Source organism: Musca domestica, unplaced genomic scaffold (assembly GCF_030504385.1).
Source record: "Musca domestica strain aabys unplaced genomic scaffold, Musca_domestica.polishedcontigs.V.1.1 17, whole genome shotgun sequence".
In the NCBI taxonomy this organism is placed as follows: domain Eukaryota; kingdom Metazoa; phylum Arthropoda; class Insecta; order Diptera; family Muscidae; genus Musca; species Musca domestica.
In genome coordinates this window covers 3,980,732-4,008,369 of record NW_026712230.1, presented here as the reverse complement: position 1 = coordinate 4,008,369, position 27,638 = coordinate 3,980,732, and the positions used below count along the sequence as shown (strand labels likewise).

The following is a 27,638-nucleotide window of genomic DNA, read 5'->3' as shown; positions in this document are numbered from 1 at the left end:
ATATTGCACAACACTACTATTTTTCAGTTTCAGTTTCCATTGATTTAAGAAGTTAAATTCAAATAAATTCCGTTCGTTTTGCTAGAAATGCCAATAGCCCGGCACATTTTCATAAAACACGGCTATTGTATATGAACGATATTAATATATTAACACTCTCTTCTTCTCTTATCTAAATTTTGGGATCGTTCATGCGATTCGCATGATGCGAATAAAAAATTGAAAAGCATATGCCGACTCATGTATGTACGTATGTTTGGAGGTGTGTGCGTTTGGAAATGTATGAAGTGATGTGCTTTTTCAAAAGTTTTTTTTATTAATTTAACAAGAAACAAATGCTTGAAGTCGCTGTTTCAGTTGTTTTTACCTACTCGAAGCGTTAGGTACATACTAATCGTCTCCGTGCGTTTCGGTGTTCCCCCCATCGTCGTCGTATTCGGTAGAAAACGGTCGCAAAAAGACAAACAAACAAAAAACCACAAAAAGCAAGGAGAACGTCATTCCTGCCAAATATCTAGACATGGGTGTAATGGTCAGAGTATTAATTGCAGGCCTTTGCTTGGGTCTGGCCGCCTTGTATCAGAATTACCGTCTACTAAAACAACCCATTCCTGCACCAAAATTAGACGAGAAACAATACTGGGGGCCAGGTAGTGGAGCTGATTATAAGGAAGATGTTTCCATTAAACCATTCGATATTGCCGCTAAGCCGGAGGTGAGTTTGAGGGTGATATTAGCTGTTTTAGAAGGACTACTGTTTTGGGAAAAATAGTATGACGGAAAAATAAATTTTGTTCGGATCTTTCTTTGAAAAATAAACTTACAAATACACAAATAATTGCAACGCACAGGTAGTTGATCTAGTAATTGCTGATACTTATATGAGGCAGTGTATGTACAGATATAGACCTTTGGACCCTGTGTATCACTAAAAATACCAGGGTCCAGTTTTACTGAGATTACAGTACTCTTATGTTTTTGTTTCAAGCGATACAAATTTAAATTAGAATTCGTATTAACATTCGTGAGGGCAATGAAAAAAAATTATCCTCCCGAATGTTTTGAAAGTTGACGCTGGTCTTGTAGTAAATACGATCAAACTTTAAATAGATAGGGAAAGTGTACCAGTAGTCAGAACATTTGGGATTTGCTCGCGTTTTAAATGGTCGTAATTGTGAACATCATTCATTTTGCCAATTAAATTATTCCTAAGTATTTAACTTTAAAAATTATTTAATTTTTTGATTAGTAGTTATGTCCACGTTTTCCACCTACAAATCGACTTTAGGCTACGCCTTAATGTTTTGTGTTCCACTGGTCGGCATCAGAAATAATTGCATAGTTATAACAATTTTACAAAAATATCCTCGTCTAAATAGTTCTTTTGGCAGTTCGTTAAAAAAGACTCTGTGTACAGTTTTTTGTACCCTCCACCATTCTATGGATGGTATATTAACTTTGCCATTCCGTTTGTAACTCCTCGAAATATTCATAATAGACCCTACAAATTATATATATTCTGGATCAGCATAAAATTCTAACAATTCTAGCAATGTCCGTCTTTCGGACGAATTGAGATACAAGGCTAAAATTCTGCATACATGCATAGTTTATCAGTAGGCAGGTTAAGTTCGTAAATGTGCCATGTCGGTCCAAGTTTTCGTATAGCCCCCATATAACGGTACCTCCCGATATTCGGTATTTTGACGATTTTAGCGACATTTTTCACCAGAGTTGTTTCAATAACGGTACCTCCCGATAGTCGGTATTTTGAGGATTTCAGCAACATCATTCACCGGAATCGTTCCAAATTTCGTACTGGCAGTTCCTAATGGAAACTACAGCCTATGACAACAATTTTTGTATGCAGGTTCAAGTCTTCGTATAGCCCCCATATAACGATACTTCCCGATATTCGATATTTTGATGATTTCAGCAACATTATTCACCCGAATTGTTTCAAATTTCCTACTGGAAGATCGTAATGGGTACTACGACGTCTTCGGTACCCGATTTTTGCGACATTATTCACCGTAATTGAAACAGATTTCGTATTTGAAGTTCGTAATGGGCACTACAGCCTATGACATTCCATTTCGTATACATGTCCACGTCTTCGTAGAGTCCCCATAAAACGGTTTTTATTTAAGTGGTAGTTTTCGGAATTTTTTTTTTTTAACTTTTCAATTTTCTTCGACATTGTGGAGGGTATTAAAAGTTCGGCCCGGACGAACTTACCTTCTTTTTTAATTGTTAATTTTAACATAGCTATTTTTTGACTGTCCATAAAAAATAGAACCAATAAGTTTATAGCAGAATGAATGTTGCAAAATCGCATACGCCATTGTCAGAACGACATTTAATGCATTTATTTGATAATTCCACACATTTGAACAATTTTACAGAAATTCGTAAAAATGTCAATATCCCAATAATTTCGACTATCAATAAAAAATAGAACCAATAAGTTTATAGCAGAATTAATGATAATCAGAACAACACTTAATCCATTTATTTGCTAATTCCAAACGTTTGAACATTTTTACAGAAATTCTTGGAAATGTCGATATCCCAAAAATGTTGACTGTCCATAAAAAAAACCAATGAGTTTATAGCACAATGTGTGATGCAGAATCGCATACGCCATTGTCAGAACGTCTTTAAAAGTTGAGTTCTCCACTATTTTTTTTAAGAATGTGCAATGTCTCATTCATGCTGAATGACCTTTATAGACAAAAATTAAATTTTAATAGAATACAAATTTTACCCAAAATATCTTAAATTATATTCGAAGCTAATATAAGCTTTTATTTACATTAACTTATAAACATTATTATTTATTTGAGTTTAAATAGGGAAAATGCCAGCTACTGGGACAAACTTAAGCGCACTTACCCTACAAATTTGATTTAAAGTAAAATCAGAATGATTATACTTTGAAGCAAAATTTAACCATTCCAAAATCAAGTCTCACATTACTTATGGGCCTTATATCTTACTTTTCTGCTTTAGAATATATTCTTCTTAAATAGAGTGTATAAAAACCATAAAAACACAATATATTTCCAATATATTTAAGGGATTCTCGGGAACACATCAAATCTATCTTCCTTTTATTGCTCATATTTTTATTTTATTGCTAATTTCCTTTTTATTTATAAAAATTGTAAAATTGGTGATGCTTTCTTTCTTTTAATTTTTTAATGGGGGCAAATTGGTTTGTTTTGACAAATCAGCTGCATTTTCCTTACAAAAGAGAATACAACTACCTTACTCTCTCAGAAAGATGTTGCTGGACAATTCCTGCAGGAAAAGTAACCAGACACACCTTACATTTAGACAAACTTCGCATAAACGTACCATTCAGACCCACTCGAGGATGGAATGTATTCATCGTATCGTCAGTTAAAAAATTGTGCAAGGCTATATTAGACCAAGTTTGAAAATGAATTATATCGTAGAAATAGTGTTCTTGTGAGGAACTGAAATAAGAAAAATAAAAAAATAAGGTATGTGATCGGTCGGTCTATGATTATCGACAAAAATTTAAAAATATAAGCAGAAACGTCTGAAATTTATTCGAAAAACACCAGAATTTTTAAGTCACCGCCCATCCGGTTGTACACATTCAAAATATCAATATTTCATTAGTACGATGCTATTGCAAACGTTATACACGCTGTGTGTCGTTATTGAAATGCCACATTATGTTGCAACAACATAAATTTGTATGTCTCATGCATTTTGCAACATGCTTTTTGTACACACTCTTACACAGATAGATTATTAGATAAATAACTTGAAAAAAAAACTAGCTGATTGATAAAATGTTGTAAGCGTACCGTAGAAAACTTGTTTGCTTGTCTTGTGGAAAAGTGGTACCACAATGAACATATTGCAAATAATTACCGTTCTGCATGTGAATATTTCAATAATTGAATAAACAATGGTAACATGGCATACTTGTGAGTGTACATATGCTGTGGCTTATGAAACTTCGACCAATCTTCACAAACTTGACATAGTTATGAAATATTGTTAACTCATGTGAGAAAGTTCCACAATTGGTCATTAGTATCATCCACCACCAGTAATGTCAAAGTTATATTAGCCATGTCCAAATTGTATGGTCTAATTGTACACTACATACACACAATGTACAAAGAGTTTTTTTACCATACCTTAGATTTTCGGCCAATTTTCAGTCCACATTTCCCAAATTTTCATTCGTTGCTGGTCTTACTTGCAAACATTTCGAAATTGGACTTCAAATGTTTTAAATAAAAGAATGTAGGCCCATAGATTCACATTTTTCGTTATTCTATGCTACTTAAAATATATATATATATATAAAGGAAATTATTAATAACTGTCAAAAGATACGATAACTAATATATTTTGGTTCTTTTTTTTCATATTTATTTATAAACATAAATTGGTTGTTGATAAGTATGCCTCACACACCACCAAACATGTTGTATTGTTTTACTTAACATCGCCGAACTTGAATCCATTGCAATACGGCCAGTGACCTTTTCTCTCACGTTGTATGAAATTTCCCAAACTCGTTTTCAGATTAGATCGCATTGACCCAACTTTGAAGTTGTTATGTTTCGGCCACCACTTAATTATGCAAAATTTTGTTATTAACCCAGATACGTATCGGGGATTTTTTATTTTCCTCTTTTCTTAATTACTTTTTGACAGGCAAAAAATTGTATATTTTTATAATTTGGATTAAAATCAATGGCATCTTTGAGAAGTAATCGTATTTCATATTATTTGAAAAAAACAAATGCCAAAATATCATATATTTTTCGGACTCTTTTGGAATATTGCCGATGTTAGATAATCCTACAATAAATTGTTTTTATTATTATTAGGTAAACTAGCGCCGTCCATAATTAATGATTTTTATATTGTTTAATTTTGAATACATTAAATTAGTTATACAAGTAGAAGAATCCAGAAACATCTGTGCTACCCCTTGTATTACATACTACCAAAGTCACATTATGAATTTTTATCAGTTTTAATTTCACATTTGTTTATTTCCAGCAATAATAAATTTCCCATTATTTTCTCCTCTCCAGATTATTGAAGATCTTAAATTACAACTACAGCGGCCATACAAATTGCATGATCCATTGGAAGATGTGGCATTCGAATATGGTTTCAACTCGAAATATTTGCAAAAGGTTATCAAATACTGGCGTGATGATTATTTGGCAAAGTGGTCGGAACGTGAAAGTTTTTTGAAAAAATTCAATCATTTCCAAACCGAAATTCAAGGGTAAGTTCAAGTCGATGATTATGAAAATACCAAAGATAAAAAGAGAAATAAAAAACAAAAAAAAAAAAAAACATTAATCGACTAGAGACTAGTGGTAGTTAGTTGTAAGTTTGTCCGCTCCATTTTGGTTGAATAATCTGTTATGAGTAAGCTGTTGGTTTCTTATAAAAAACACATGTTAATGAAGCTATTTCATCTTACTTTTTCACTTTTCATATTGCAAAACAATTTGCATTTTGATTTTTGCATAGAAACTAGTCTAAGTGGAATGTAAATATGAGTTTGATCCAATGAGGCGGGGAAATATTTTTGTTTTAATAGCATCTTTGAGGTGTTAATGTAATATTACAGTAAAATATAATATTTAATGAAGAATTTAAAATTAGCTTGTGGGCATAGAGAAAAACATGTAAGCAAAGGCTACAGTCGAGCGGTGCCGACAGTTGAATACCCTACAACACTATAATAAACTATACAGTTTATACAGGCGAGATACTCGAAAGAACTCCGCAAGATATTGTGACAAATAATAAAAGAAAACCATCATGTTTCGTTCTCTAATTTTCGGATAATAGCAGCTTAAACGAATTTGCTCATTTCCAATTTATTGGTAGATGTCGCTGGAATGGATAATTTCGTAGTTAGTCTACAAAAGTTGGCAAACTATTTCACACAATGAATATTTTTGGATGGCCATCCAAAACTGCTTGGCTTTTGCAATGTCCGGTAACCCCCATTCAAATGTGCGTGAGGATCGGGCGATAATTACGACCTGCTGACAATTTGGCAGTTTTTTGGTCCATTTCAACCCCTAAATATATAGCGATCATCTCCAAAAAGAGTAGGCATCTATTCTGACCCTCATCTTATCCCCATGCAAAATTTCGTAAGGATCGGGCCACAAATGGGATCTGTATATGATATCCTGATATCCTAACTACTTAGTTTTGTTAGCTGTAGAAATATTACCAAATGTTTAATTCAAAATGAAAATATGCCAAAAATGTGACAAAATTGAAAAAATATGAGAAAATGTAACAAAACCAATATTTTCATCTTTAGAGAGATATTTGTATGCGATTTTTTTAGACGTTTTTTCTTTCCTGTCAAGAGGCCATTCTGAATTAATGAGAACTGTCGAAATCAGTTCAGTCGTTCTCGACATATAAGAGATCTTTCAAGCATATCTTCTTTGATAGACATATATATCGCACATATTTTGCTATATATCCGATTTGTTGGATGTTAACATCAATGTAAAGGTCAGAAGTAACCTTTTCATGACTTTGTGATTTCGCCGGGATTTAAAAAATTCACGGTTTAATGAAAAATTTTGATTTTTTTCAACACAAAAGACATGGTCTATTTTACCCGCTAAATATTATCCGAAGACCACCCAAATTGGAAGACTTCTTCCCCGTCCTAAACTCTAGCTACATGCGAAATTCCGCGTCGATTGGTCTTAATTGCGACCTGTATAGCTACTGCAAAATCCGACATTTTTTCAGTATTTGGTCCATTTCAACCCCTAAACATTTGGCGATCATCTCCAAAAGAAATAGGCTTCTATTCTGACCCTAACCCCACCTTCGTGCAAAATTTTGTAAGGATCGGGCCATAATTGCGACCTGTAGAGTGATTACAAATTAACATGGACAGACGGACGGACGGACATACATAGCTAGATCGACTCAGCTCGGCGAGCTAGGAAGATCCATATATACTTTCCTATATGGGAAACCAATATTTCGAGGTGTTACATAATTTTTGGCCCAATCAAACTTATAATACCCCCAACACATAGTGTTGTAGGGTATAATGAGAAAATGATTGTGAAACTGATAACTTTGTACTGAGTATTATTAATTAGAAGAATAGTAATATTAAAAAGTGTCGAACACGAATAATGCAAGTATATTTCATTAGTTAAAGAATAAGAAACGGTCTAGTGACCGTGAGAAATTAAATTGTGCCCTCAGCATTTGACGACCCATGAAGATCGAACCCACATATCGTATCTTTAGCTTAGATTAATGTTAGTAGAAATATTGCAATGTGCAAAAGTAAAGCAGAAGGTCCTATAAAAATTTTGAACAATATGAGATATTTGAACTATATGAGATATTTTGTTGTTGCAAAATGGTAAGGCTTAATTCCTTTATTGATGTTTTTATAAAAACAACGTTTGTTTATTAGTGGAGAATGATGTTTATAAAGATTTATTCATATTTTTGAAGCACCAGAAAGAGTGTACCGATACTAAAAAGTATAGATAACACGAACATTGATTTTCCCCTTCAAGACAGTTATTAATCAAAATTTTAAATTTTATGGGGAAGGTACAAAAAGGTCGTAGCTGCCCTAAGTCTTATCTAAACATTAGTATGTGACATGATGGAACTACATCACATACTACCTGGAATCAATATGAGATTTTTATGTTCTTGTAAAATTTTGAGTATGAACAAATCGGATTTTCATTTCTTATTTTACACAGGTATTTCTCATATTTTTTACTTTTTGTGGGGGAGATACAAAAACAGAGATCGGCCAATATTGTCCATTTTCGGACGTGACCTAAATCATACATAAATACAGGGTGAGATAAAAAAACTGCAACAAAGTCAAACACCATAACTTTTAAATTTTTTTAATTTTATCGAATGAAAGCACAAAATGTCGGAAATAGCATCAAATTTTAGAATAAGTTTAGATTTGGTTGAATTGGTCACCTCTGGCACGAATTATAGCCTTCAAACGGCCAATGAAACCGGCACACGCTGCCCGAATGTTGCTCTGCGGTATTTTGGTCCATTTCCGGCGAACCGACACTTTGGTATTTTTTCTTCCATTGGATTGGTATCCGGAGATTTTGGTCATTTTGTAACCATTCTTGGGTGGCGCGTGCTAAGTGCGATGGTGCTGAGTCCTGTTGGAATGTCCAAGGTCCGCGGCCAAAATGTTCGCGTGCCCAAGGCTTCATTACACCCACCAGAATATTTTCGCGATAATATTCGGCATTTATTCTCATGCCACGGTCGATTAATAAGAGCGAAGAACGACCATCGGCTGTTATGGCGGCCCACACCATCACCATGGCGGCGCTTGAGTTCTGGTTGTCAACCGAAGGAGCACATTTTTAGGTGGCCTCTTTGGCAAGTAAACATGATCATTTTGTTTATTTACAAACTGCTGGACAACGGATGTTTTCTCATCAGAGAAAACCCAATTCGGCAGTTCACCACTTTCGGCCAAGAGAAGCAACTCTTTAGCTGCTTTGTGTCCATTTTCTTTCTGTTGCGGTGTAAGTTCTTGCACTTTTTGGAATTTCAATGGCTTTACGAGCTCATTTTTCAATATTTGCCGAATGGAATATTGCGATATGTTCGGCTCGGCCACTGCGACGCGGGTTTCTATCTAGTCGCTTCTTTACTTTTCGAACCATTTCTGCTGATGTTGCTGTTTTCTTCCGTCCACTTCCTTGACGTCGGGCTACGCTACCAGTATCACGGTAACGAGCGATGGTACGAGACACAAAATATTTATTCATATTTAAATGCTGGAGTGCTCTAACGATAGCCTCTTGGGGTTTTCCAGTCAAATATAAAGAAATCACACTATCACGCTTGATTCCATCACGAATAACTTTTTTCCTGGAAAATTCTCACCAAAATGTTTTGTCCACTTGTAAACAATATAATGAGCTGAAATAATTTTAACAGCTGTCGGATGAGCGGCTTAAAAATGACAGCAGTCTGAAGTTGGTTGCAGTTTTTTCAGCTCATCCTGTATCCAAATCTGAACCGATCTCCATAAAATTAAGCAAAGGTATTTCTGAGCAGTATTTGATATATTTTCCCTAATATCGTTGTTACAGAGTGCATACTTCGGCTGCGGAGAACACAAATAATAAATCGGATGAACAATATATATGGGAGCTATAGCTATATCTGAACCAATTTCGATCAATTTTGGTATGCTTGTTTCTAGGTTTGGTCGCATGAGCCAAATTCCATCCTATTTGGGCTTTGGTGCACAATATAAGGCAAATCGGACGAAGATATATATATGGGAGCTTCACCTAAATTTTGACCGATTATCTCCAATTTAGAGTTCTCCCAATAAATGCGACTTGAACGGACGGACATGCATAAATCGACTCAGAATGTGATTCTATGCAGATCAACAAAAGGATCTATGGGTCTATCTCGTTTCCTTTTGCCTGTTACAAATAAACCCACAAAGACATAATACCCTGACCAAATATACTTCTTTTGGAGTACGCCACGCCAACACCTTTAATTTGTATTCGATTTCGAAATTTTATCTATACAATATAATGGACTCTGCCCGCATCATGGAATGTTTAAAACATATCTGTTAGTAATTAGTAACCTGCCCTTGTCCTCTAAGGTTAATTCATCTACGTTTCTGATTTCAACATAAGGATTAATTAAAAATCCAAATAATTTTAAGCAAATTTTCTAAACTTAAGTCAATTTCCCAGTATTCCATTTATTTTGTGTTGATTTTTTGCGAGTGTATTTATCTGTCTTTAATTTTGATTTGGTTTCCTAATTATGTATGCACAGAAGCTCCATACATTGTATCAACATTCGCAGCGTCAGCTGCTTGGTGGGCCATTGACCACTTAGTGCATTTTTGGTCAGCTGTAGGTTAAGCTATTACGGCGGCTATAACGATAAATTTTAATGATTGTTATTGATATGTTTACAATTATTTTGTACACACAACATCCACCACTTATAAGTCCATTAAAATTTTTTATTCAAAGTTTATAGTTCAAGGTGCGTTCAAACACACCTGATAGTAATTGGCGGAGGGGACGTGTTTTATTCAAAATACTTTCCGCCAATCGACGACGAACAGTAGCCGTTGATTGAATTTCAATTATGTTTTTGTTTTATTGGATTTAGGTTTGCCAATTTATCAATAAAATGTGATAAGAAACGTGCTGAAGCACGTCCAAAGATTCGAGAAGATTCTATAAAGTTTGGGTATTTATTTAATGGCTGGTGAATCTGTTGTTCTATCGTAAAACTTTGGTAGTTAAATGTTGATAAGAATAGTAGACATAATTTAAAAATAGCTCAATTAATGACTTGACTAAATTTAGTATGACCATGCATATGTGATAGCAATTGAGAATTTTGGAATTTGAATCCCATATGGTTTAAGGGTTGATATCAACAAAATGGTAATAAAATAATTATAGCATATCAGAAGGGAAATATTACGTGTCATAATTTGGATTATAAGATTCTGCTGTGTAAATGTACCATTATTATCGTCATTTTAATTATATTTCACAACAGGCTAAGATCGACTATTATAATCCTGCATCTGCTTTATTTGTCCCATCTATTTATTCACAAATCACATATGACCTTTAAATTGTGCCCATACCTTCGAAAGCATTCTCGTTCTTATTCGAGTAAAATCGAAAACAGAATATGCTCGATTTTTTCTATTCCCTACAGTGCTCCCGCTCAAATTCGAGTAGAGTGTGGAACTCAGTCGAACTAAAACACATAAAAGAAGCAGTAAGTTTGGCCGGACGGTCTTTAAATCCCCTTTACTATTTAGAAAGACATTGCAAATTTTCAAAACAAAAATAAACCAAAAAAAAAAAAAAAAAAAAAAAAAAATATACGAAGCCAGGATGTACAGGATGGGATAAAAAACTGCCACAAAGTCAATCGTCATAATTTTTATTTTTTTTTAATATTTTATTGAATGAAAACAAAAAATGTCGGAAATAGCATTAAATTTAAGAATAAGTTTAGATTTGTTCGAATTGGTCACCTTTGGCACGAATTATGACCTTCAAACGGCAAATGAAACCGTCACACGCTGCCCGAATGTTGCTCTGCGGTATTTTGACCCATTCCCGGCGAAGCGCTTGGCATTATTTAGTGCCAACCTTGCTCTCCAAAATACTCCAAACACAATGGTCCAACGGATTGGTATCCGGAGATTTTGGTGGCCATTGTGCGCTGGAAGTGAAGCGAGGAACCTCATTTTGTAACCATTCTTTGGTGGCGTGTGCTGAGTGCGATGTTGCAGAGTCCTGTTCGAATGCCCAAGGTCTGCGACCAAAATGTTTGCTTGCGGAAGGCTTTAATACACCCTCCAGAATATTTTCGCAATCATATTCGACATTTATTCTGATGGTCACGGTCGATTAATACGAGCGGAGAGCGACCATCGGCTGTTATGACGGCCCACGCCATCACCATGGCCGGCGCTTGAGTTCTGATGGCCAACCAAAGTTGCATATTTTCAGCTGACCTCTTTGGCAAGTAACACGATCAATGTTTTCTCATCGGAGAAAACCAAATTCGGCACTTCACCATTCATTTTTCAATATTTGCCGAATGGAATATAGCGATATGTTCAGCTCACGAACCATTTTTCGGCCACTGCAACACGGGTTTCGATCAAGTCGCTTCTTTACTTTTCGAACCATTTCTGCTGATGTTGCTGTTTCTTTCCGTCCACTTCCTTGACGTCTGGCCACGCCACCAGTATTACGGTAACGAACGATGGTACGAGACACAATAGATTTATTCACATTTAAATGCTAGAGTGCTCTAACGATAGCCACTTGTGGTTTTCCAGCCAAATATAAAGAAATCACACTATCACGCTTGAATTCCATTACGAATATTTTTTTTTTTTTTCGGAAAATTCTCACCAAAATGCTTTTGTACGCTTGTAAACAATATAATGAGCTGTCACTGGAATAATATTAACAGCTGTCGGACGAGTGGTTTAGAAATGACAGCAGTTTGAAGTTGGTTGCAGTTTTTTTTATCTCACCCTGTATATACAATTTTTGTCATAGGGCATTCCGATATTCAAATACGAAACTTGAAACGATTCCGGTTAATAATATCGCTACTCATGGCCTCTGCAGTTTTTCTTTTCTTGGCTTTGGTGTACAAAACAGAAGAGTAGAAATCTTTGGCTCCAAAAAATAACACAAATGTCCTGAATTGCAATTGTAACTCCTAGAGCTTCAAGCCTATTTCATTTCTGCCCCAGCTTTATCATATCCTTCTACGTTGTACAATTCTGGCGCCCAAGCCAAAAGAGGTAATCTGAATTCTAGGACCACGCCTTGCTAAAACACTTTATTTTTTTTTTTTGGCTGCATAGAAGGTCACTAAAGATCGTATTATTTATCTCGCTGTTATAGTCAATGCAATGTGTTCATCCAATCTCTAATTTGAAATTTTTGTTTTTTATTCCAGATTGAAAATTCATTTCATCCATGTAAAGCCCAAGAAAACTGAAGGTAAAAAGGTATTACCCTTACTCTTATTGCATGGCTGGCCAGGCTCTGTACGCGAATTCTACGACATTATTCCCTTGTTGACGACACCCAATGACAAGAGTGACTATGTCTTTGAAGTTATTGCTCCCAGCTTGGTTGGTTATGGTTGGTCGCAGGTAAATTATAATTTGTCCTCCACACACACACAATTTTCATATACTCAAGTATGCAAATTCTCCAATTTTTTAGCCTGCTTCTAAGAAAAACTTTGGTCCAGCTGAGATGTCTGTTGTGATGCGCAATCTTATGTTGCGTTTGGGTCACAACAAATTCCTCATCCAAGGCGGTGACTGGGGTTCCATTATTGGCTCCAACTTGGCCTCCCTATTCCCCGAAAACACACTTGGATACCACTCTAATATGTGCGGCACCATGAGTCCTGTTAGCATGATTAAAATGCTTGCTTCCAACTTCCTACCAAGCTTCTTCTATGAAAAACAATATTCGAAATTCTTTAAACCTTTGGGCGATTTCTTCGGCTATATGATGGAAGAAAGTGGCTACATGCATCTGCAAGCCACCAAACCTGATACTATTGGTACTGCTCTGGCCCATAATCCAGTTGGCTTGGCTGCCTACATCATGGAAAAATTCTCCACGTGGACCAATGTTGAATTCAAACATTTACCCGATGGTGGCCTGACCAAACGTTACACTCTCGACGGTCTGCTCGACAATGTTATGATCTATTATCTGACCAATTCAATCACGACCTCTCAACGTCTCTATGCCGAAGCATTTAACAAGCCACAAATGGAACTGCAAATGGATCGTGTTGCAGTCAAGGCACCAACTGGCTGCGCTCGTTTCCTCCATGACCTCTGGCACACAACCGATTGCCAGTTGAAAGACAAGTTCGTGAATTTGGTTACAAGCACATACTACGAAGATGGTGGCCATTTCGCTGCCATGGAGTTGCCACAAGTATTGTACAATGATTTCATCGAATTTGTTAAGAAAGCTAATTTATAAATTTGATCGATATGTTAATTATAAATTATTATTTTGTTTTTCTATTAATAATTGTGGATGTGATTCAAAATATTTCATAGTTAGTTGGTTAGTTTTTTTGGAATGTTTTATAACTTTTGTTTTTCATGGAATGAAATATATTTTATAAAACAACAACAAAGGTTATAATATATTTATTTCTGAAGTACACTTGAGAGACTAGTACGTAGTACGGTTAGTGTATCATTTATGAAAAATTGAAGGGAAATATATAATGATGTTATATATAAATCGAACCGATTTGGACAACATTTGACTGAGGCTGAATTTGATGTATTGTGTCCAACATGATTGCTAAACAAGATTGTTATCGAATCGGATGAAACGCATATATGGAAGTTATTTTATTCCAAATTTCATATATTTATTTGGAGGCTGAATTCGGTCGTATGAGTCAAAATCAATTCCATTTCGTCACATATCAACTAATATATAAAAGTGCAACTGACCCAAACAAATGTGCTGTCCAACATCTCAATCCCATTCCCAATCGAGCGTGAATGCGACAAAAGAAAAAACGACAGACGGGCAGACGGATGGACGTATTTAAATCGATCCAGAACGTAATTCTATGGAGTTCGTCAAAAGGAACTATAGACCTACATGTTTTCTTTTGCTTGTTAGAAACAAATGCAAAAAGACATAATAATCTGTGCAACAGTGTGATGTAAAGAGAATTATGCCTGTATTAATAATATTTATTTATACAATGCCATTAAGAATTTGTTTTTAGATTAAAAATCCTGGAGAGCATCTAAAAGTATGCTATAAAAATGCAAAAGATAAATGTAGAAAATTGTCGCTTTACATATGACTTCAACACACTTTAACTAGATTCCATATCGTGATGAAGTCATATGTAAAGTGATTTGTTAAAATATTGTGATTAACAATTTGGAATCAGAATTTTAAGCGGAAACGAAATGCTATATTTTTTATACCCTACACAATACATAGTATGGAGGATTTATTAAGTTCTTCATTTCGTTTGTAACTCATCGAAATAATAATTTTAGACCCAACAAAGTATATATATTCTTGATCAGCGTAAAATTCTACGACATCCGTCTGTTGTAATCACGCTACAATCGAAACGAAGATGGGCTATATTGATCCACGATATCGTATAGCCCCCATGTAACGGTATCCTCAGATATTCGGTATTTTGATGGTTTTAGCCACATTTTTCAATGGAATTGTCTGAAATTCCACACAATGAGTTTCTTGTATGTACTTTATCCCCTGAATATATCTGTACCTTCCGATATTCGGTATTTTTAACAATTTTTCACAATTTCCTAATTTGTTCCAAATGGTGGAGAGTATCCAAAGTTTGGCCCGGCCAAACTTACTGCTTCTTTACTTGTTGTAATATATACTGTACAATGCTATATAATATACATGTTTCCTTTCAGAAAACAACTGGAAAACAAACAAAAAATGGTTAACAGAAATGTAGGAAAAGAAACTATACATAGGATTGTAACATTATTTGTATACCAGCTTCACAATTGAGCCTTGTAATAAATATACTTATTCTGGGAGTAACTATTATAATTCGTTGCTGTTTGTAGAAATGATAGAGCTCAAATACTACAACAAATAAAGGATCAGAAATTGACGCCGGTGCACTCATAGATGCTGGCTATATGGCAGAAATCAGTTTAGAACTAGAACTGTTTCTGAAGATTAAACTTCGATTGCAGTATTCGACTGCAACAACTTATACAGTTAAAAAAAATTATGTTAGTTGTTGCTGGCGAATTTCCTAATTTGTTCCAAATGGTGGAGAGTATCCAAAGTTTGGCCCGGCCAAACTTACTGCTTCTTTACTTGTTGTAATATATACTGTACAATGCTATATAATATACATGTTTCCTTTCAGAAAACAACTGGAAAACAAACAAAAAATGGTTAACAGAAATGTAGGAAAAGAAACTATACATAGGATTGTAACATTATTTGTATACCAGCTTCACAATTGAGCCTTGTAATAAATATACTTATTCTGGGAGTAACTATTATAATTCGTTGCTGTTTGTAGAAATGATAGAGCTCAAATACTACAACAAATAAAGGATCAGAAATTGACGCCGGTGCACTCATAGGTGCTGGCTATATGGCAGAAATCAGTTTAGAACTAGAACTGTTTCTGAAGATTAAACTTCGATTGCAGTATTCGACTGCAACAACTTATACAGTTAAAAAAAATTATGTTAGTTGTTGCTGGCGAATTTCCTAATTTGTTCCAAATGGTGGAGAGTATCCAAAGTTTGGCCCGGCCAAACTTACTGCTTCTTTACTTGTTGTAATATATACTGTACAATGCTATATAATATACATGTTTCCTTTCAGAAAACAACTGGAAAACAAACAAAAAATGGTTAACAGAAATGTAGGAAAAGAAACTATAGGGTAAGTGTGCCTAAGTTCGGCATGTCCCAGTAGTCGGCACTTTTTATTTTTAAGCCCAAATAAATGAAACTATTATAACTAAATGTATTTTGTTTACTTCAAATATATTGTCAGCTATCTTTGTGCACAATTTTGCTAAGAAAAGATGAATTATTCTAATAAAAATTAAATTTTTGTCTGTGAAGGTCCTCAACAATTCATATTCTTAAGAAAAGTACAATAAAGACGCCGAATCAGTTTAACTAAACAAAAATATTATATTTTAATGAATTAATTTATTATTATTATTAATTATTCTTACAAAAAAAATTGGTATGCCGACTGTTGGAACATGCCATACCGACAATTAGCAAGTGGTGCCGACTACTGGCAAAAAAGCACTGTTTTAATAAAACTACAAATTTATGAAATTGAATAAAAAGTTATTAAAACTTTATTTATTATTGCAAAAACTATACAAAATTTCGAATCTGAATAAATTAACTTTGTAGTAATTGAAAAGTTCTACTCAGAATGGTGAGCGATTAAAAACGCGAAAATCCTAAAAGTGCCGACTACTGGTACACTTACCCTACATAGGATTGTAACATTATTTGTATACCAGCTTCACAATTGAGCCTTGTAATAAATATACTTATTCTGGGAGTAACTATTATAATTCGTTGCTGTTTGTAGAAATGATAGAGCTCAAATACTACAACAAATAAAGGATCAGAAATTGACGCCGGTGCACTCATAGGTGCTGGCTATATGGCAGAAATCAGTTTAGAACTAGAACTGTTTCTGAAGATTAAACTTCGATTGCAGTATTCGACTGCAACAACTTATACAGTTAAAAAAAATTATGTTAGTTGTTGCTGGCGAATATTGCGACGTTAGCGCGGGTTAGTTTTCTGCGGAACAAGAATCGGTGATATTAGACTTATAAAATTGTAACCATGAGCAATAGCTGAAGTTTTCTTCTCTTTAGGGAACCGTATCCGCATTCAAAAATTTCAAATATCTTAGAAATTTTAACAACCAGTGGCAAATGTCGCTACTCTGACAGTGAAAAGTCCATCTTACATTTTTAGATATTTTCAAACAGTTTTTCAATTTGTTCAGATTGACAAATTTTCTTATTTAAAACTGCATACATGGTGCAAAATGTTGAGACTTTTTGGAAAGAATAATGGGGAAATGTTTACGATTTTTACCAAAATGTCTTCAAAATCGTTTATTTTTATATTTTCCGAGGAGGACATTAGTAAAACCATTGCAAAATGGACCAACATCCAATTTAATAATATACAATATCAAATTTGAGAATTCAGACCTATACATTTACCCAATACCCAATTTAGAACCACTTAGTTCTTTTCGAACAATTATAGTACACATTTCCAAACCCAGCTCCTTCTACCAACCACGGATACTAACAATGACATCTATATCAAATTTCAGTATTCAAGTTCTATTCCCTTAACCAATAATTCCAAATTTACTACAATTTTGTACTTTTCGTACACATTTTCAAAACCGCCTCCATATCTCAACAACAGACCATACCAAATTTGGTAGTATTTATTAAGTTCCCTACAATTATAGCACACATTTCCATACCAAATCCATATGCCAGGCTACACATGAACATCGACCCTCTCTGTTCACCCAATACCAATTTGTACCAAATGTAGTACTACTTAGTACTTTTCGTGCACTTATAGCACATTTCCAAACTCTTTGCCACAAACCTACCACCAGCAGAGATCCCAATACTAAATTTCAAAATTCCACCTTCATCAGTTTACCCTAAACAATTTGTTCCGAATTTAGTACCATTTTGTAAAGTTCGCACACTTAGTACACATTTCCTAAACCACCTTCATATATCAAACTTACTTTCCAAATCTTGATTCTCATACTTAATCTCAAGTTTTTAGCTCTATCCGTTCACATAATACCAAATGTAGTACATTTTAGTGCTCTTCGTTATAGTGCGAGTTTCTAAAAACCCTTTGGTACATTCATCATACACTCCCTAAGTGACCCTCATTTCAATTTTAGCTATCCTTGTTCTTTGTATAATAGGCTCAACAAAATACTTCATTAAATTATTACATTTGGAATAACTGTATTAATTATAACTGCCTGAAAACATTCTAGAAGATTCTAAAACAATATTTTACTCTCTTCTCGAATTCGAGTGGGAGCACTCCTGCCAGTAAAAAACGAAATCGAGTATGCTCAATTTTTCTAAAGGGTCAATCATGAAAAAATATTATGCTGAACATTTAGAAAATACATAGCACAGATTTGCTCATTTTCGCTCAGGAGCGAAACTTGCTTACGGGCATTGCTAGATTTGATTGCTAGAAGTGTAGGAGTTTTTTACGGAGTATACTCTTCACTCATTTGTTTTGAGTGGATGCTCTTCCGAGTCATGAAAAATTAGAGTCGGAGCAAAATCGCTCGAAATAGAGCAAGAGTATAAATGAGTGGAAAAAATGTTTGGTTATCTGATTTGTGTGTGCGTTTGTATGTAACAGCGAACAGGTCTTGATGTTGCTGCGTGCTGTAGAAGAGGATGGAAAGAGAAAGGCGACCTTGTACTGAAAAAAAACATATACATAGAAATACAATAACGGTGTGACAAAAACGTTAAGAGTGCTCGGAAAGAGTAGAATCTGCTCGATTTTTACAGTTTTTAGTCCCACTCAAAAACGAAGAAAATATGCTCACTCATGTTCGATCAACACCAAACAAATTGAGTTTGCTCGATTTTTTTGCTTCCAGGAGAGCAAGTTTTTCGGAGATCTGGAATATAGCGGTAATATACTCTTAAACGCTGTGCTATAATTGTGTTCATTGGTGTACTTTACTCATTCAGTAGCAAAAACGCCAAAAGAATTTGATAAGAACAAATCAAATCATTGGACGCACTGGGCCAATGAATAGACGGACGAAAGAGGTACATACACGTATCGTAAACAACAAAACCGACTTCTGCCCACAACAATGTGAACATATGTATGTACGTACATTTTGTGGCTGGAACGAGATACGACGAAGTGGGGTATGATCGCCCATAGAGATCGTTTATGGCTTAATGCACTTATCATGCGATAACAATGTTCAAGTCTGAATAGATACGTCGTCACTGTTTTTGTTTTGGAATAGAACCCGAACAGCAGACGGACGGCCAATAGGGAAAACAATAACAAATAAACAATCCAGCTAATAATGACGATTAGGGTTGTAGTAGCAGCACTCAATCGCGCCGTGCTATATACGCTAGTAAATGCTTTGGAGGGCAGTTGTCTATAATACCTGGAACATAACGGTGGCACGCTTGGGTAATAAATTTTCGCAGACACGTCACTACAACAGGTGATAACAATGTCGCTCATAACACGTATCTTGGTCCTTGCGCTCGCCATGGGCGGCGGAATGCTCTACAAGAAAATCTCCGACACAATGGGTGATGTTGAGGCACCCCAACTGCCGCTGAATCAATGGTGGGGCGATGAAGAAGAGCCCAAAGACTGGCAGGCCTATTTGGCCAATTCATCGGAAGTAATTGGCAATCGTTTAATGTATTCCGATACGGTAATAGAATAAAGTTTGAAAAATGATTTTGAACAAGTGATTGATTGTGATTTGTGTGTGTGAGTTGTGTTCATTTTTTGTTTTTCTCAGACTCTGGACGATTTGAAATCACTACTTAACAGAACTTTGCATTTAACTGAACCTCTGGAAGATGTTAACTTCGAATACGGTTTCAATTCCAAGTTCTTGCAAGAATTGGTTGAGTATTGGCGCGATGACTATATGCCGCGTTGGCGTGAACGTGAAGTTTTCCTATGGCAGTTCAATCACTTTACCACCGATATTCAAGGGTAAGGTTTTTATACACAAACATGTGTCCGAGTGTCTTATCACTATTCGTTGATGTTGTTGTTTTTGTTAACTGTCAATCATTTCTTATCACCTGGATTTGTGATTCTCTTCTAATTTAAAAAAAAATCCTATACAGCCTACGTATGCATTTCCTCCATTTGATGGTCTATGATGAATACACCGTCGATAGACACCATTATCCAGTTCTCCTGCTTCATGGCTGGCCCAGCTCAGTTCGGGAGTTTTATAGTCTAATCCATAAATTGCATCAAACGAAAAAGGACAAAAACAACAAATATATCTTCAATGTCATTGTGCCAAGTTTGCCAGGATTTGCTTGGTCACAGGTAAGTTTGAAATGGAATTGGAGTAGTAGAATTGTATGAAAGATTTAACAAAATTTAGACCACTTCTAAAAACTGAGAAAAACTTATTTTCAAAGAGATATTTTCCACCATATGCAAGTTTGGCCAATAGTGGAATTTTCTACGCAATTTTTTGAATTAGTGACCAAATTAAATTAGTAAAGAACGATGAAGGAGTGACAGCCATATGGCTACAAAAGGGTGATATAAAAAACTCCAACAAAGTCAAACGCCATATTTTTTTAAAAAATTTTATTGAATGAAAGCAAAAAATGTCGGAAATAACATCAAATTTTAGTATAATAAGTTTAGATTTGTTCGAATTGGTCATCTTTGGCACGAATTATGGCCTTCAAACCGCCAATGAAACCGTCGCACACTGCCCGAAGGTTCCTCTGCAGTATTTTGACCCGTTCCTGGCGAAGCGCTTGCATGAGGTGATCGAGTCCAAGGCTTTAATACACCCTCCAGAAATTTTTCGCGATAATATTCGGTATTTATTCTGATGCCACGGCCGATTAATACGAGCGGAGAGTGACCATCGGCTGTTATGGCGGCTCACACCATCACCACGGCCGGCGCTTGAGTTCTGGTGGCCAACCGAAGTTGCCCATTTTCAGCTGACTTCTTTGACAAGTAAACACGATCATTTTGTTTGTTTACAAACTGCTGGATAACGAATGTTTTCTCATCGGAGAAAACCAAAAATTCGACAGCAACTCTTTAGCTCTTTTGGGTCCATTTTCTTTCTGTTTCGGTGTAAGTTCTTGCACTTTTGGAATTTTAATGGCTTTACCCCGAGCTTATTTTTCAAAATTTGTCGATATTTAAATGCTGGAGTGCTCTAACGACTTGTGGTTTTCCACTTGTGGTTTTCCAGCCAATTATAAAGAAATCACACTATCACGTTTGAATCCCATCCCAACATACCAAAAATACAATACAGCTTGAGAACAATATTATAAAAATATAATTTTTCAACAATGCTTGAGAAACACTTATGTTCCACAAACTTTTCTCAAATCTGTCCTTTGTTGACAAATTAGTTTGGATTTTTTGTAAAAATTGTCAGCAAGAAATTATTTTCTTTGGTAAAAAACAAAATCATGCGAATTTAGAACCCATTTCTGGACCGAACTCTTAAGGTATGGATGAATAAAAAATCCGGGAATCTTTCACATAAATTATTCCAATCCCATTTCAGATTGGAAGCATCAAAAAAGTTTCAGGAATTCAATCGATGTGTAGTCTAAGTGGAAGAGATGCAGAAGCTCAAATAAGGGAGAAAAAAGCGTCAGGGTATGAAGGCAGTGACTACTGAGGCAGTGACTACTGGGATGTCCATCAAGAAAAAAATGTGAAATATGATTAAAAATTAAAAAAAAAAAAATATTTTATACTATTACACAAATAAGCTTAATATAATATTATTTTCGTAAGCTTATAAATAAGGGTTCCGTTTCGATTATTCTATACTTGTAACACAAACATTTTTCAATGTTTTCTCAAGATTTTCTCAAGCTTAAGGCTTATGTTCATAAGCTTATTGTAATATTATTCTCAAGCCATTTTGGCATGTTGGGATCATGAATATATATATTTTTTTTTTTTTGGAAAATTCTCACCAAAATGCTTTTGTACGCTTGTAAATAATATAATAGCTATGACTGGAATAATTTTAACAGCTGTCGGGCGAGTGGCTTAGAAATGACAGCAGTCTGAAGTTGGTTGCAGTTTTTTCATCTCAGGACCATTTGATACGGCCAAAACGTGCCTAAACGAAATAACGGTTTTAGACCTGCCTTTGGACAAAATCCGTTTCAGGACATTTATAGTCGATCTGTCCTAAAGCTGTGCTGTGTACGGTCTCTCTTATTAGTTTGCACGATAACTATCGAAAGGAGTATCCGAGTTGATCCAAACTTGGTATATCGCCATAGTATTGTCAAACTTAGATCGAATTGGGAGATGGGTAATATCGGTTCACTCCTTCTAATAACTCCACTATAATTTATCGTATAGAACAAAAAAAATATAATCCAATTTTGTGCAAACTTAATGTTTTGTATCAGTACTAGGTCAACTGGAAAAATGGATAATATCGGCCCACTCCTCCCCCACAAATGGTCAACATTTTGAACAATTAATCAGATTTTCTTCAAATTTCACACATTCCAATATTTCTACTAGCACAAGGTCAGGTGTGAAGATTGAGCAGATATCGATCTACTTCTTCAGGTACCTCCCCCACAAAAGGGTCGACATTTTGAATAACAATGAATATCATTAAGCGCGAAATGAGTATCCGATTATTTTCCAATATTTCCAACATTCAAATATTTTTATTAGTACAAGATCAGATGTGAAGATAGAATTTGTCGGACCACTCCATCTGGTGCCTTCCCCTAAGAGGGTCAAAATTTTGAATAATTGCATTAGATACTCTTCTTCAATATCTGTGAACCAGAAGGAGTAAACCAATGTAGGTTTACTCCTTCTGGTACCTTCCCCACAAAGGGTCAAAATTTTGAATAACCAAACGCTCAAAAATGCGAAATAAGCATCCAATACTCTTCCAAATTCAGACATCTCAATGTTTCTACTAACACAAGATACCACCCTCACAAAGAGTCGCTAATTTATCTGCCCAATGCTTCTGGCACCTCCCCCTCAAAAATTTTAAATTTTGATTTGCAATTATTCGTATGAAATTTACATTCCAATATTTTTATCAGTATTAGACGAAGTGAAATACTTCGGTCCACTTTGTCTGGTATCTCACACACATTTTAAAATTTTTCAAAAGTTATTACATATCCCATATAAAGTGAAGAAAGTAGACGAAATAGTCCAAATCTTGCACGGAACCTCAACATTTTGAATAATAATAATAACGCAGGTCAAAATATAAACGAACTTTTGCTGAGGGTATACATCTGTCATACTCGACTGAAACTTTTTAATTTGATGTAATATATGTAGGAGATCAGCAGTATAAACTTTTCAGTGACGCTGGTTTATTTACACTTGCCAACTTCGTCCACATACTGAATCGGATGAGGAGGATGTTTACGGATTGGTATCCATTCTGATCCGAAGTGCAGCTTCAACTCTCGTGGCCGCAAGTAGTCTTCTCCGTCTCGATATAAAGGGACACACTAAGAAAAAAATTACTCTACCATACTATTAAGTAAATCCTGAGATCTTTCCTGGCTATTATTAGTCCCCACACGAAATAGGCTTCTACGAATCCAGTTCTCCAGAGAAGAAACATAAGATTTTGCAATGAAATATATCTAATTGTTTGTTGTTTTTTTTTTAAATATTGTTGGATAGTATAAGTTATTCTCAAAATATGTATAAATTTGAATTGCTGTCACGCACGGTGCCATAATTTTTGCATATCTACCAAATATGTTTACGTTTTCGTTTTCAACGCAGCGAATGCGGTAGAACTTTTTAGCGTAAAGTATATGGGCGTTTCCATAAATAAATGAACGAAGCAAGAGATATAATTTACTAAAATTGTTGGCCCTTTGTAGGAAATGTAACATAGGGAGTGAACCGATTGGGATAGTTTAAAGAAAATTGGACACTGATTTCACATTATCTTTTGGGGGGGAGGACAATACACAGTGAATCAATGTTTTTTCCATGTTTGCTCTTGACTTAAGTCTGATGTAAATACAACCACGGATACGCGATTTATTTATTTATTTTTTTTTTCAAAATATTAGACTTGACCTATATTTTATCTAAACATTATTTGCCAAGATTTTACAATATTGGAAAGTTCCATCTCTCATTATGAGGTTTTTATGTTTATACCCTACACCACAAGGTTGTCAGGGTATTATGTCTTTGTGTATTTGTCCGTAACGAGCAAAAGGAAACGAGATAGACCCATAGTTCCTTTTGATGATCTGCAGAGAATCACATTCTGAGTCGATTTATGCATGCCCGTCCGTCTGTCTGTCCGTCTGTCCATGCATTTTTGTAAACAAAGTACAAGCCGTATTTATTGCTCGATCCAGATGAAATTTTACACAAAAAAAGTTAGATATAGCTCCCATATATATCCTCGTCGGATTTGCTTTTTATTGTGCACCAAACGTGTAATATCAGCCCGAATTGTATGGAATTTTGCATATACACCCAAATTAGGCCTGAAAATGTGTATGCCGAATTTGATCGAAATCGGTTCAGATATAGTTATATCCCCCATATACATTTTTCATCCGATTTGTTATTTTTGTCCTCTGCAGCCGTAACATGAACTCTGTAACAACGATATTAGAGGAAATGTAACAAATACAGCACAGAAATACGTCTCCCAAATTTAATCGCGATTGGTTCATATATCTTCGTCCAATTTGTTCAGATATAGCAATAGACCCATATATATTGTTCATCAGATTTGTTATATTTTTATTTGTTAAATGAAACTCTACTTAATATGCAAGGGGGGACTTTTGGACTCTCTTTGTTGGTTTTCTTTTGGTAATATTTATGCCCTTTAAGAGGTACCAGAATTAAAAGACCAATAAATTCCATTTTAACAATGGTTTCAAAATAGCCAAAAATATTAAAATGTGCTAAGTATGATTCAAATCGGACAATGACCACAGGTTGATTGCAAGATTTTGACCCTTTGTGGCGTCCATTTTCACACCTTGACCTATGTCTTATCTAAATAATACCATCAGATACCTCACAAGCTAGTTCATTGTGACTTCAAATTTAATAATAACAAATGCAACATTTAGTTTATTTGAGATTTTTTTGAACTTTTTCCTTAATGTTTTAATTTAAGAGAATGTCGCCCTAACATTTTCAACCCATACCGCATTAAATTATCTATTATCTCGATTAACCCAAATTATCAGGATTTGCTTAAACCGGATTTATTCAACCCGTTTTATTTTAAATCCGGTGTAAAATCTACATATTAACGTAAAACATCACTGGGTTCCAGATTACTTTTACGGTACATTCCAAAGTCGTATAGTTTCCGCACTGACACAATTAAAAAAAAAACAAGTAAAAAAGCATTAAGTTTGGCAGGGCTGAACCTCAAACCCTCCCTCCACCGTTTTAAATATAAAAGAATTGGGATTGAATATTGAATTTATGCCAGTGAAATCGGTTGGTAAAGTCTTAAGAATAACGTAATGTTGATGGTACCATTTTCCTGCTACAGTGGTTGTTATCTATTTCGGGATTTAAATCCAAATCTAAATCAAATTAGAAAAGAATCTGTTTAAAAATGTGGCTAAACCCAACAAAACCTCAAATATTTTGTAATATCAGTGATAAAAAATATTAATAATCCAGGGCCTCAATTCTTGTTCTATGAAAATGTGAAATGAATTTTTTTTTAAAGGAAAGAAATGTCAAGTGAGAAATTGTATAAAGGAAATATTTTTCATTTCATATCTCCATAGAACAAGAATCCAGCCCCAGCAGTCTTCTGTCAAAGAAGACAGAACCCATTATAAACTCCACATACCGAATTTTCCACGACTTCACTGGGAAATTTGGCCAAAACCGTCAGAATCCCAAATCAACGTTACAAGTTTTAAATTTCGAATATTAAACAATTCCGTTTGAAAAATTGGCTTTAATTGTGGGGATGTACAATTATATGGGACAATAAGAAAAATTAACCTATATAGACAATGTTGGGCCATAGGAGGTGGAATCCGTTACAAACTTAAAGTACCCAGTTTAAGACAATTCTGTCTTAAATGTAATATGATCTAAATCGTCAAAATACCGAATATCGGGAGGCACTATTATTTGGGGGCTATACGATAAAAAACGAGTGCTACCCCCATAAGGGTGGGAAACGTAGACGTAAAAGATTCTAAGAAACAGTTATATGAGGACTATTTCAAAGCTTCGACTTCGGCCTATTCTTTGTGGGGATTTCTCTACATACTGGGAATACAAACTTGCAGTTTAAAGCAAATTCGACTTAAAACAATGATTGGAACACCCAAAACACCTTAAATCTTACGGTACCGTTATATAGGGGCTATACCAAAGCTAAATTGATATAGAATTTTATGCTGATCAAGAATATACACACTTTGAAGGGTCTACAATGCTTATTTGGAGGAGTTGCGACCGGAATGGCAAATTTAATATACCCTTCACATATATTATGGGGAAGGTTATAAAAAGTTTTATACCTAATGTACATATTATTTCCGCAAATGCTGTAGAAAACAATTTCTAATTAAAATAATACATTGTTAATGCTTATTTATAATCAATTATAAATAATGGTCCAAAGATTAAATTATACGACAGGTTAGTTAATGCAACTCAACCTTTCAATAAATAAATAAAGCAACACATATAGATACAAATTTATGTTGTAATACACACACACATACAAATGTACACTTTTTTATTCATTTCAGGGCACATCGAAACGTGGTCTTGGTCCAGCTCAAATCGCTGTAATGATGAGAAATCTGATGTTACGTTTGGGTTATAAAAAATTCTTTATTCAAGGCGGTGATTGGGGTTCTATTATTGGCTCACACATTGCCACACTGTTTCCGGAGAATGTGCTTGGCTACCACTCGAATATGTGCACTGTTTCAAGTCCCAAATCAATGGTAAAAGGTTTGATAGCTGGCACTTTCCCTGGACTCTTTGCACCAAAGGGCTACGAAGACTTCTTTTCGCCAGTATCAGAAAAAATACAATATCTCTTGGAAGAAACTGGTTATGCCCATTTACAGTCCACCAAACCCGATACATTGGGAAGTGCTTTGCATGACAATCCAATCGGCTTGGCAGCCTATATACTGGAAAAATTCTCAACGTGGACAAATGCCACCTATCGTCATCTGCCCGATGGTGGTCTCAAGAAACGTTATAAATTAGACGCTCTGCTGGATAATGTCATGATTTATTATCTAACAAATTCCATTACCACATCGGTGCGTATTTACAAAGAGGCAGTGTCCGAGGAACAACGTGCTTTGAAATTGGATCGCGTTCCTACGAATGTACCCACTGGCTGTGCCCGCTTTAAGAATGAAATGATGCATTTCTTGGATCTTCAATTGAAGGATAAGTACAAAAATCTGATACACAGCACCTACTACAAGGAGGGTGGCCACTTTGCGGCCATGGAGGTTTCAAATGTGTTATATCTAGATTTTATTGAATTTGTTAAGAAAGTGGAGAAGGTGAAGAAAATTACTGGCTACAAGAGAGAACTGTAAATAAGACCATAGTTTTCAAGTCTTATTTCTTATTTTTAAAGATTTTTCAAAATAAATAAAAAAATATTTTA

At 35.0% G+C, this 27,638-nt stretch overlaps 1 protein-coding gene across 1 annotated transcript; it reads left to right on the top strand.

The window, feature by feature from the left end:
- The first annotated feature begins 344 nt into the window (after nucleotides 1-344).
- LOC131801737 (uncharacterized) lies at nucleotides 345-27,638 on the top strand. The gene is made up of 8 exons (XM_059120681.1): nucleotides 345-715; nucleotides 5,094-5,293; nucleotides 12,571-12,769; nucleotides 12,843-13,623; nucleotides 19,432-19,667; nucleotides 19,758-19,957; nucleotides 20,095-20,305; nucleotides 26,752-27,638. The coding sequence occupies exons 1-8, from the start codon at nucleotides 521-523 to the stop codon at nucleotides 27,565-27,567; spliced, it is 2,838 nt and encodes a 945-aa protein (XP_058976664.1). The 5' UTR covers nucleotides 345-520; the 3' UTR covers nucleotides 27,568-27,638.

Bases quoted from the DNA above. Each gene is read 5' to 3' on its own strand.
- LOC131801737 (XM_059120681.1), top strand. From the start codon at position 521: ATGGGTGTAATGGTCAGAGTATTAATTGCAGGCCTTTGCTTGGGTCTG. The intron at 716-5,093 runs GTGAGTTTGAGG...TCTCCTCTCCAG, and splicing joins ATATTGCCGCTAAGCCGGAG to ATTATTGAAGATCTTAAATT. The intron at 5,294-12,570 runs GTAAGTTCAAGT...TTTTTATTCCAG, and splicing joins TTCCAAACCGAAATTCAAGG to ATTGAAAATTCATTTCATCC.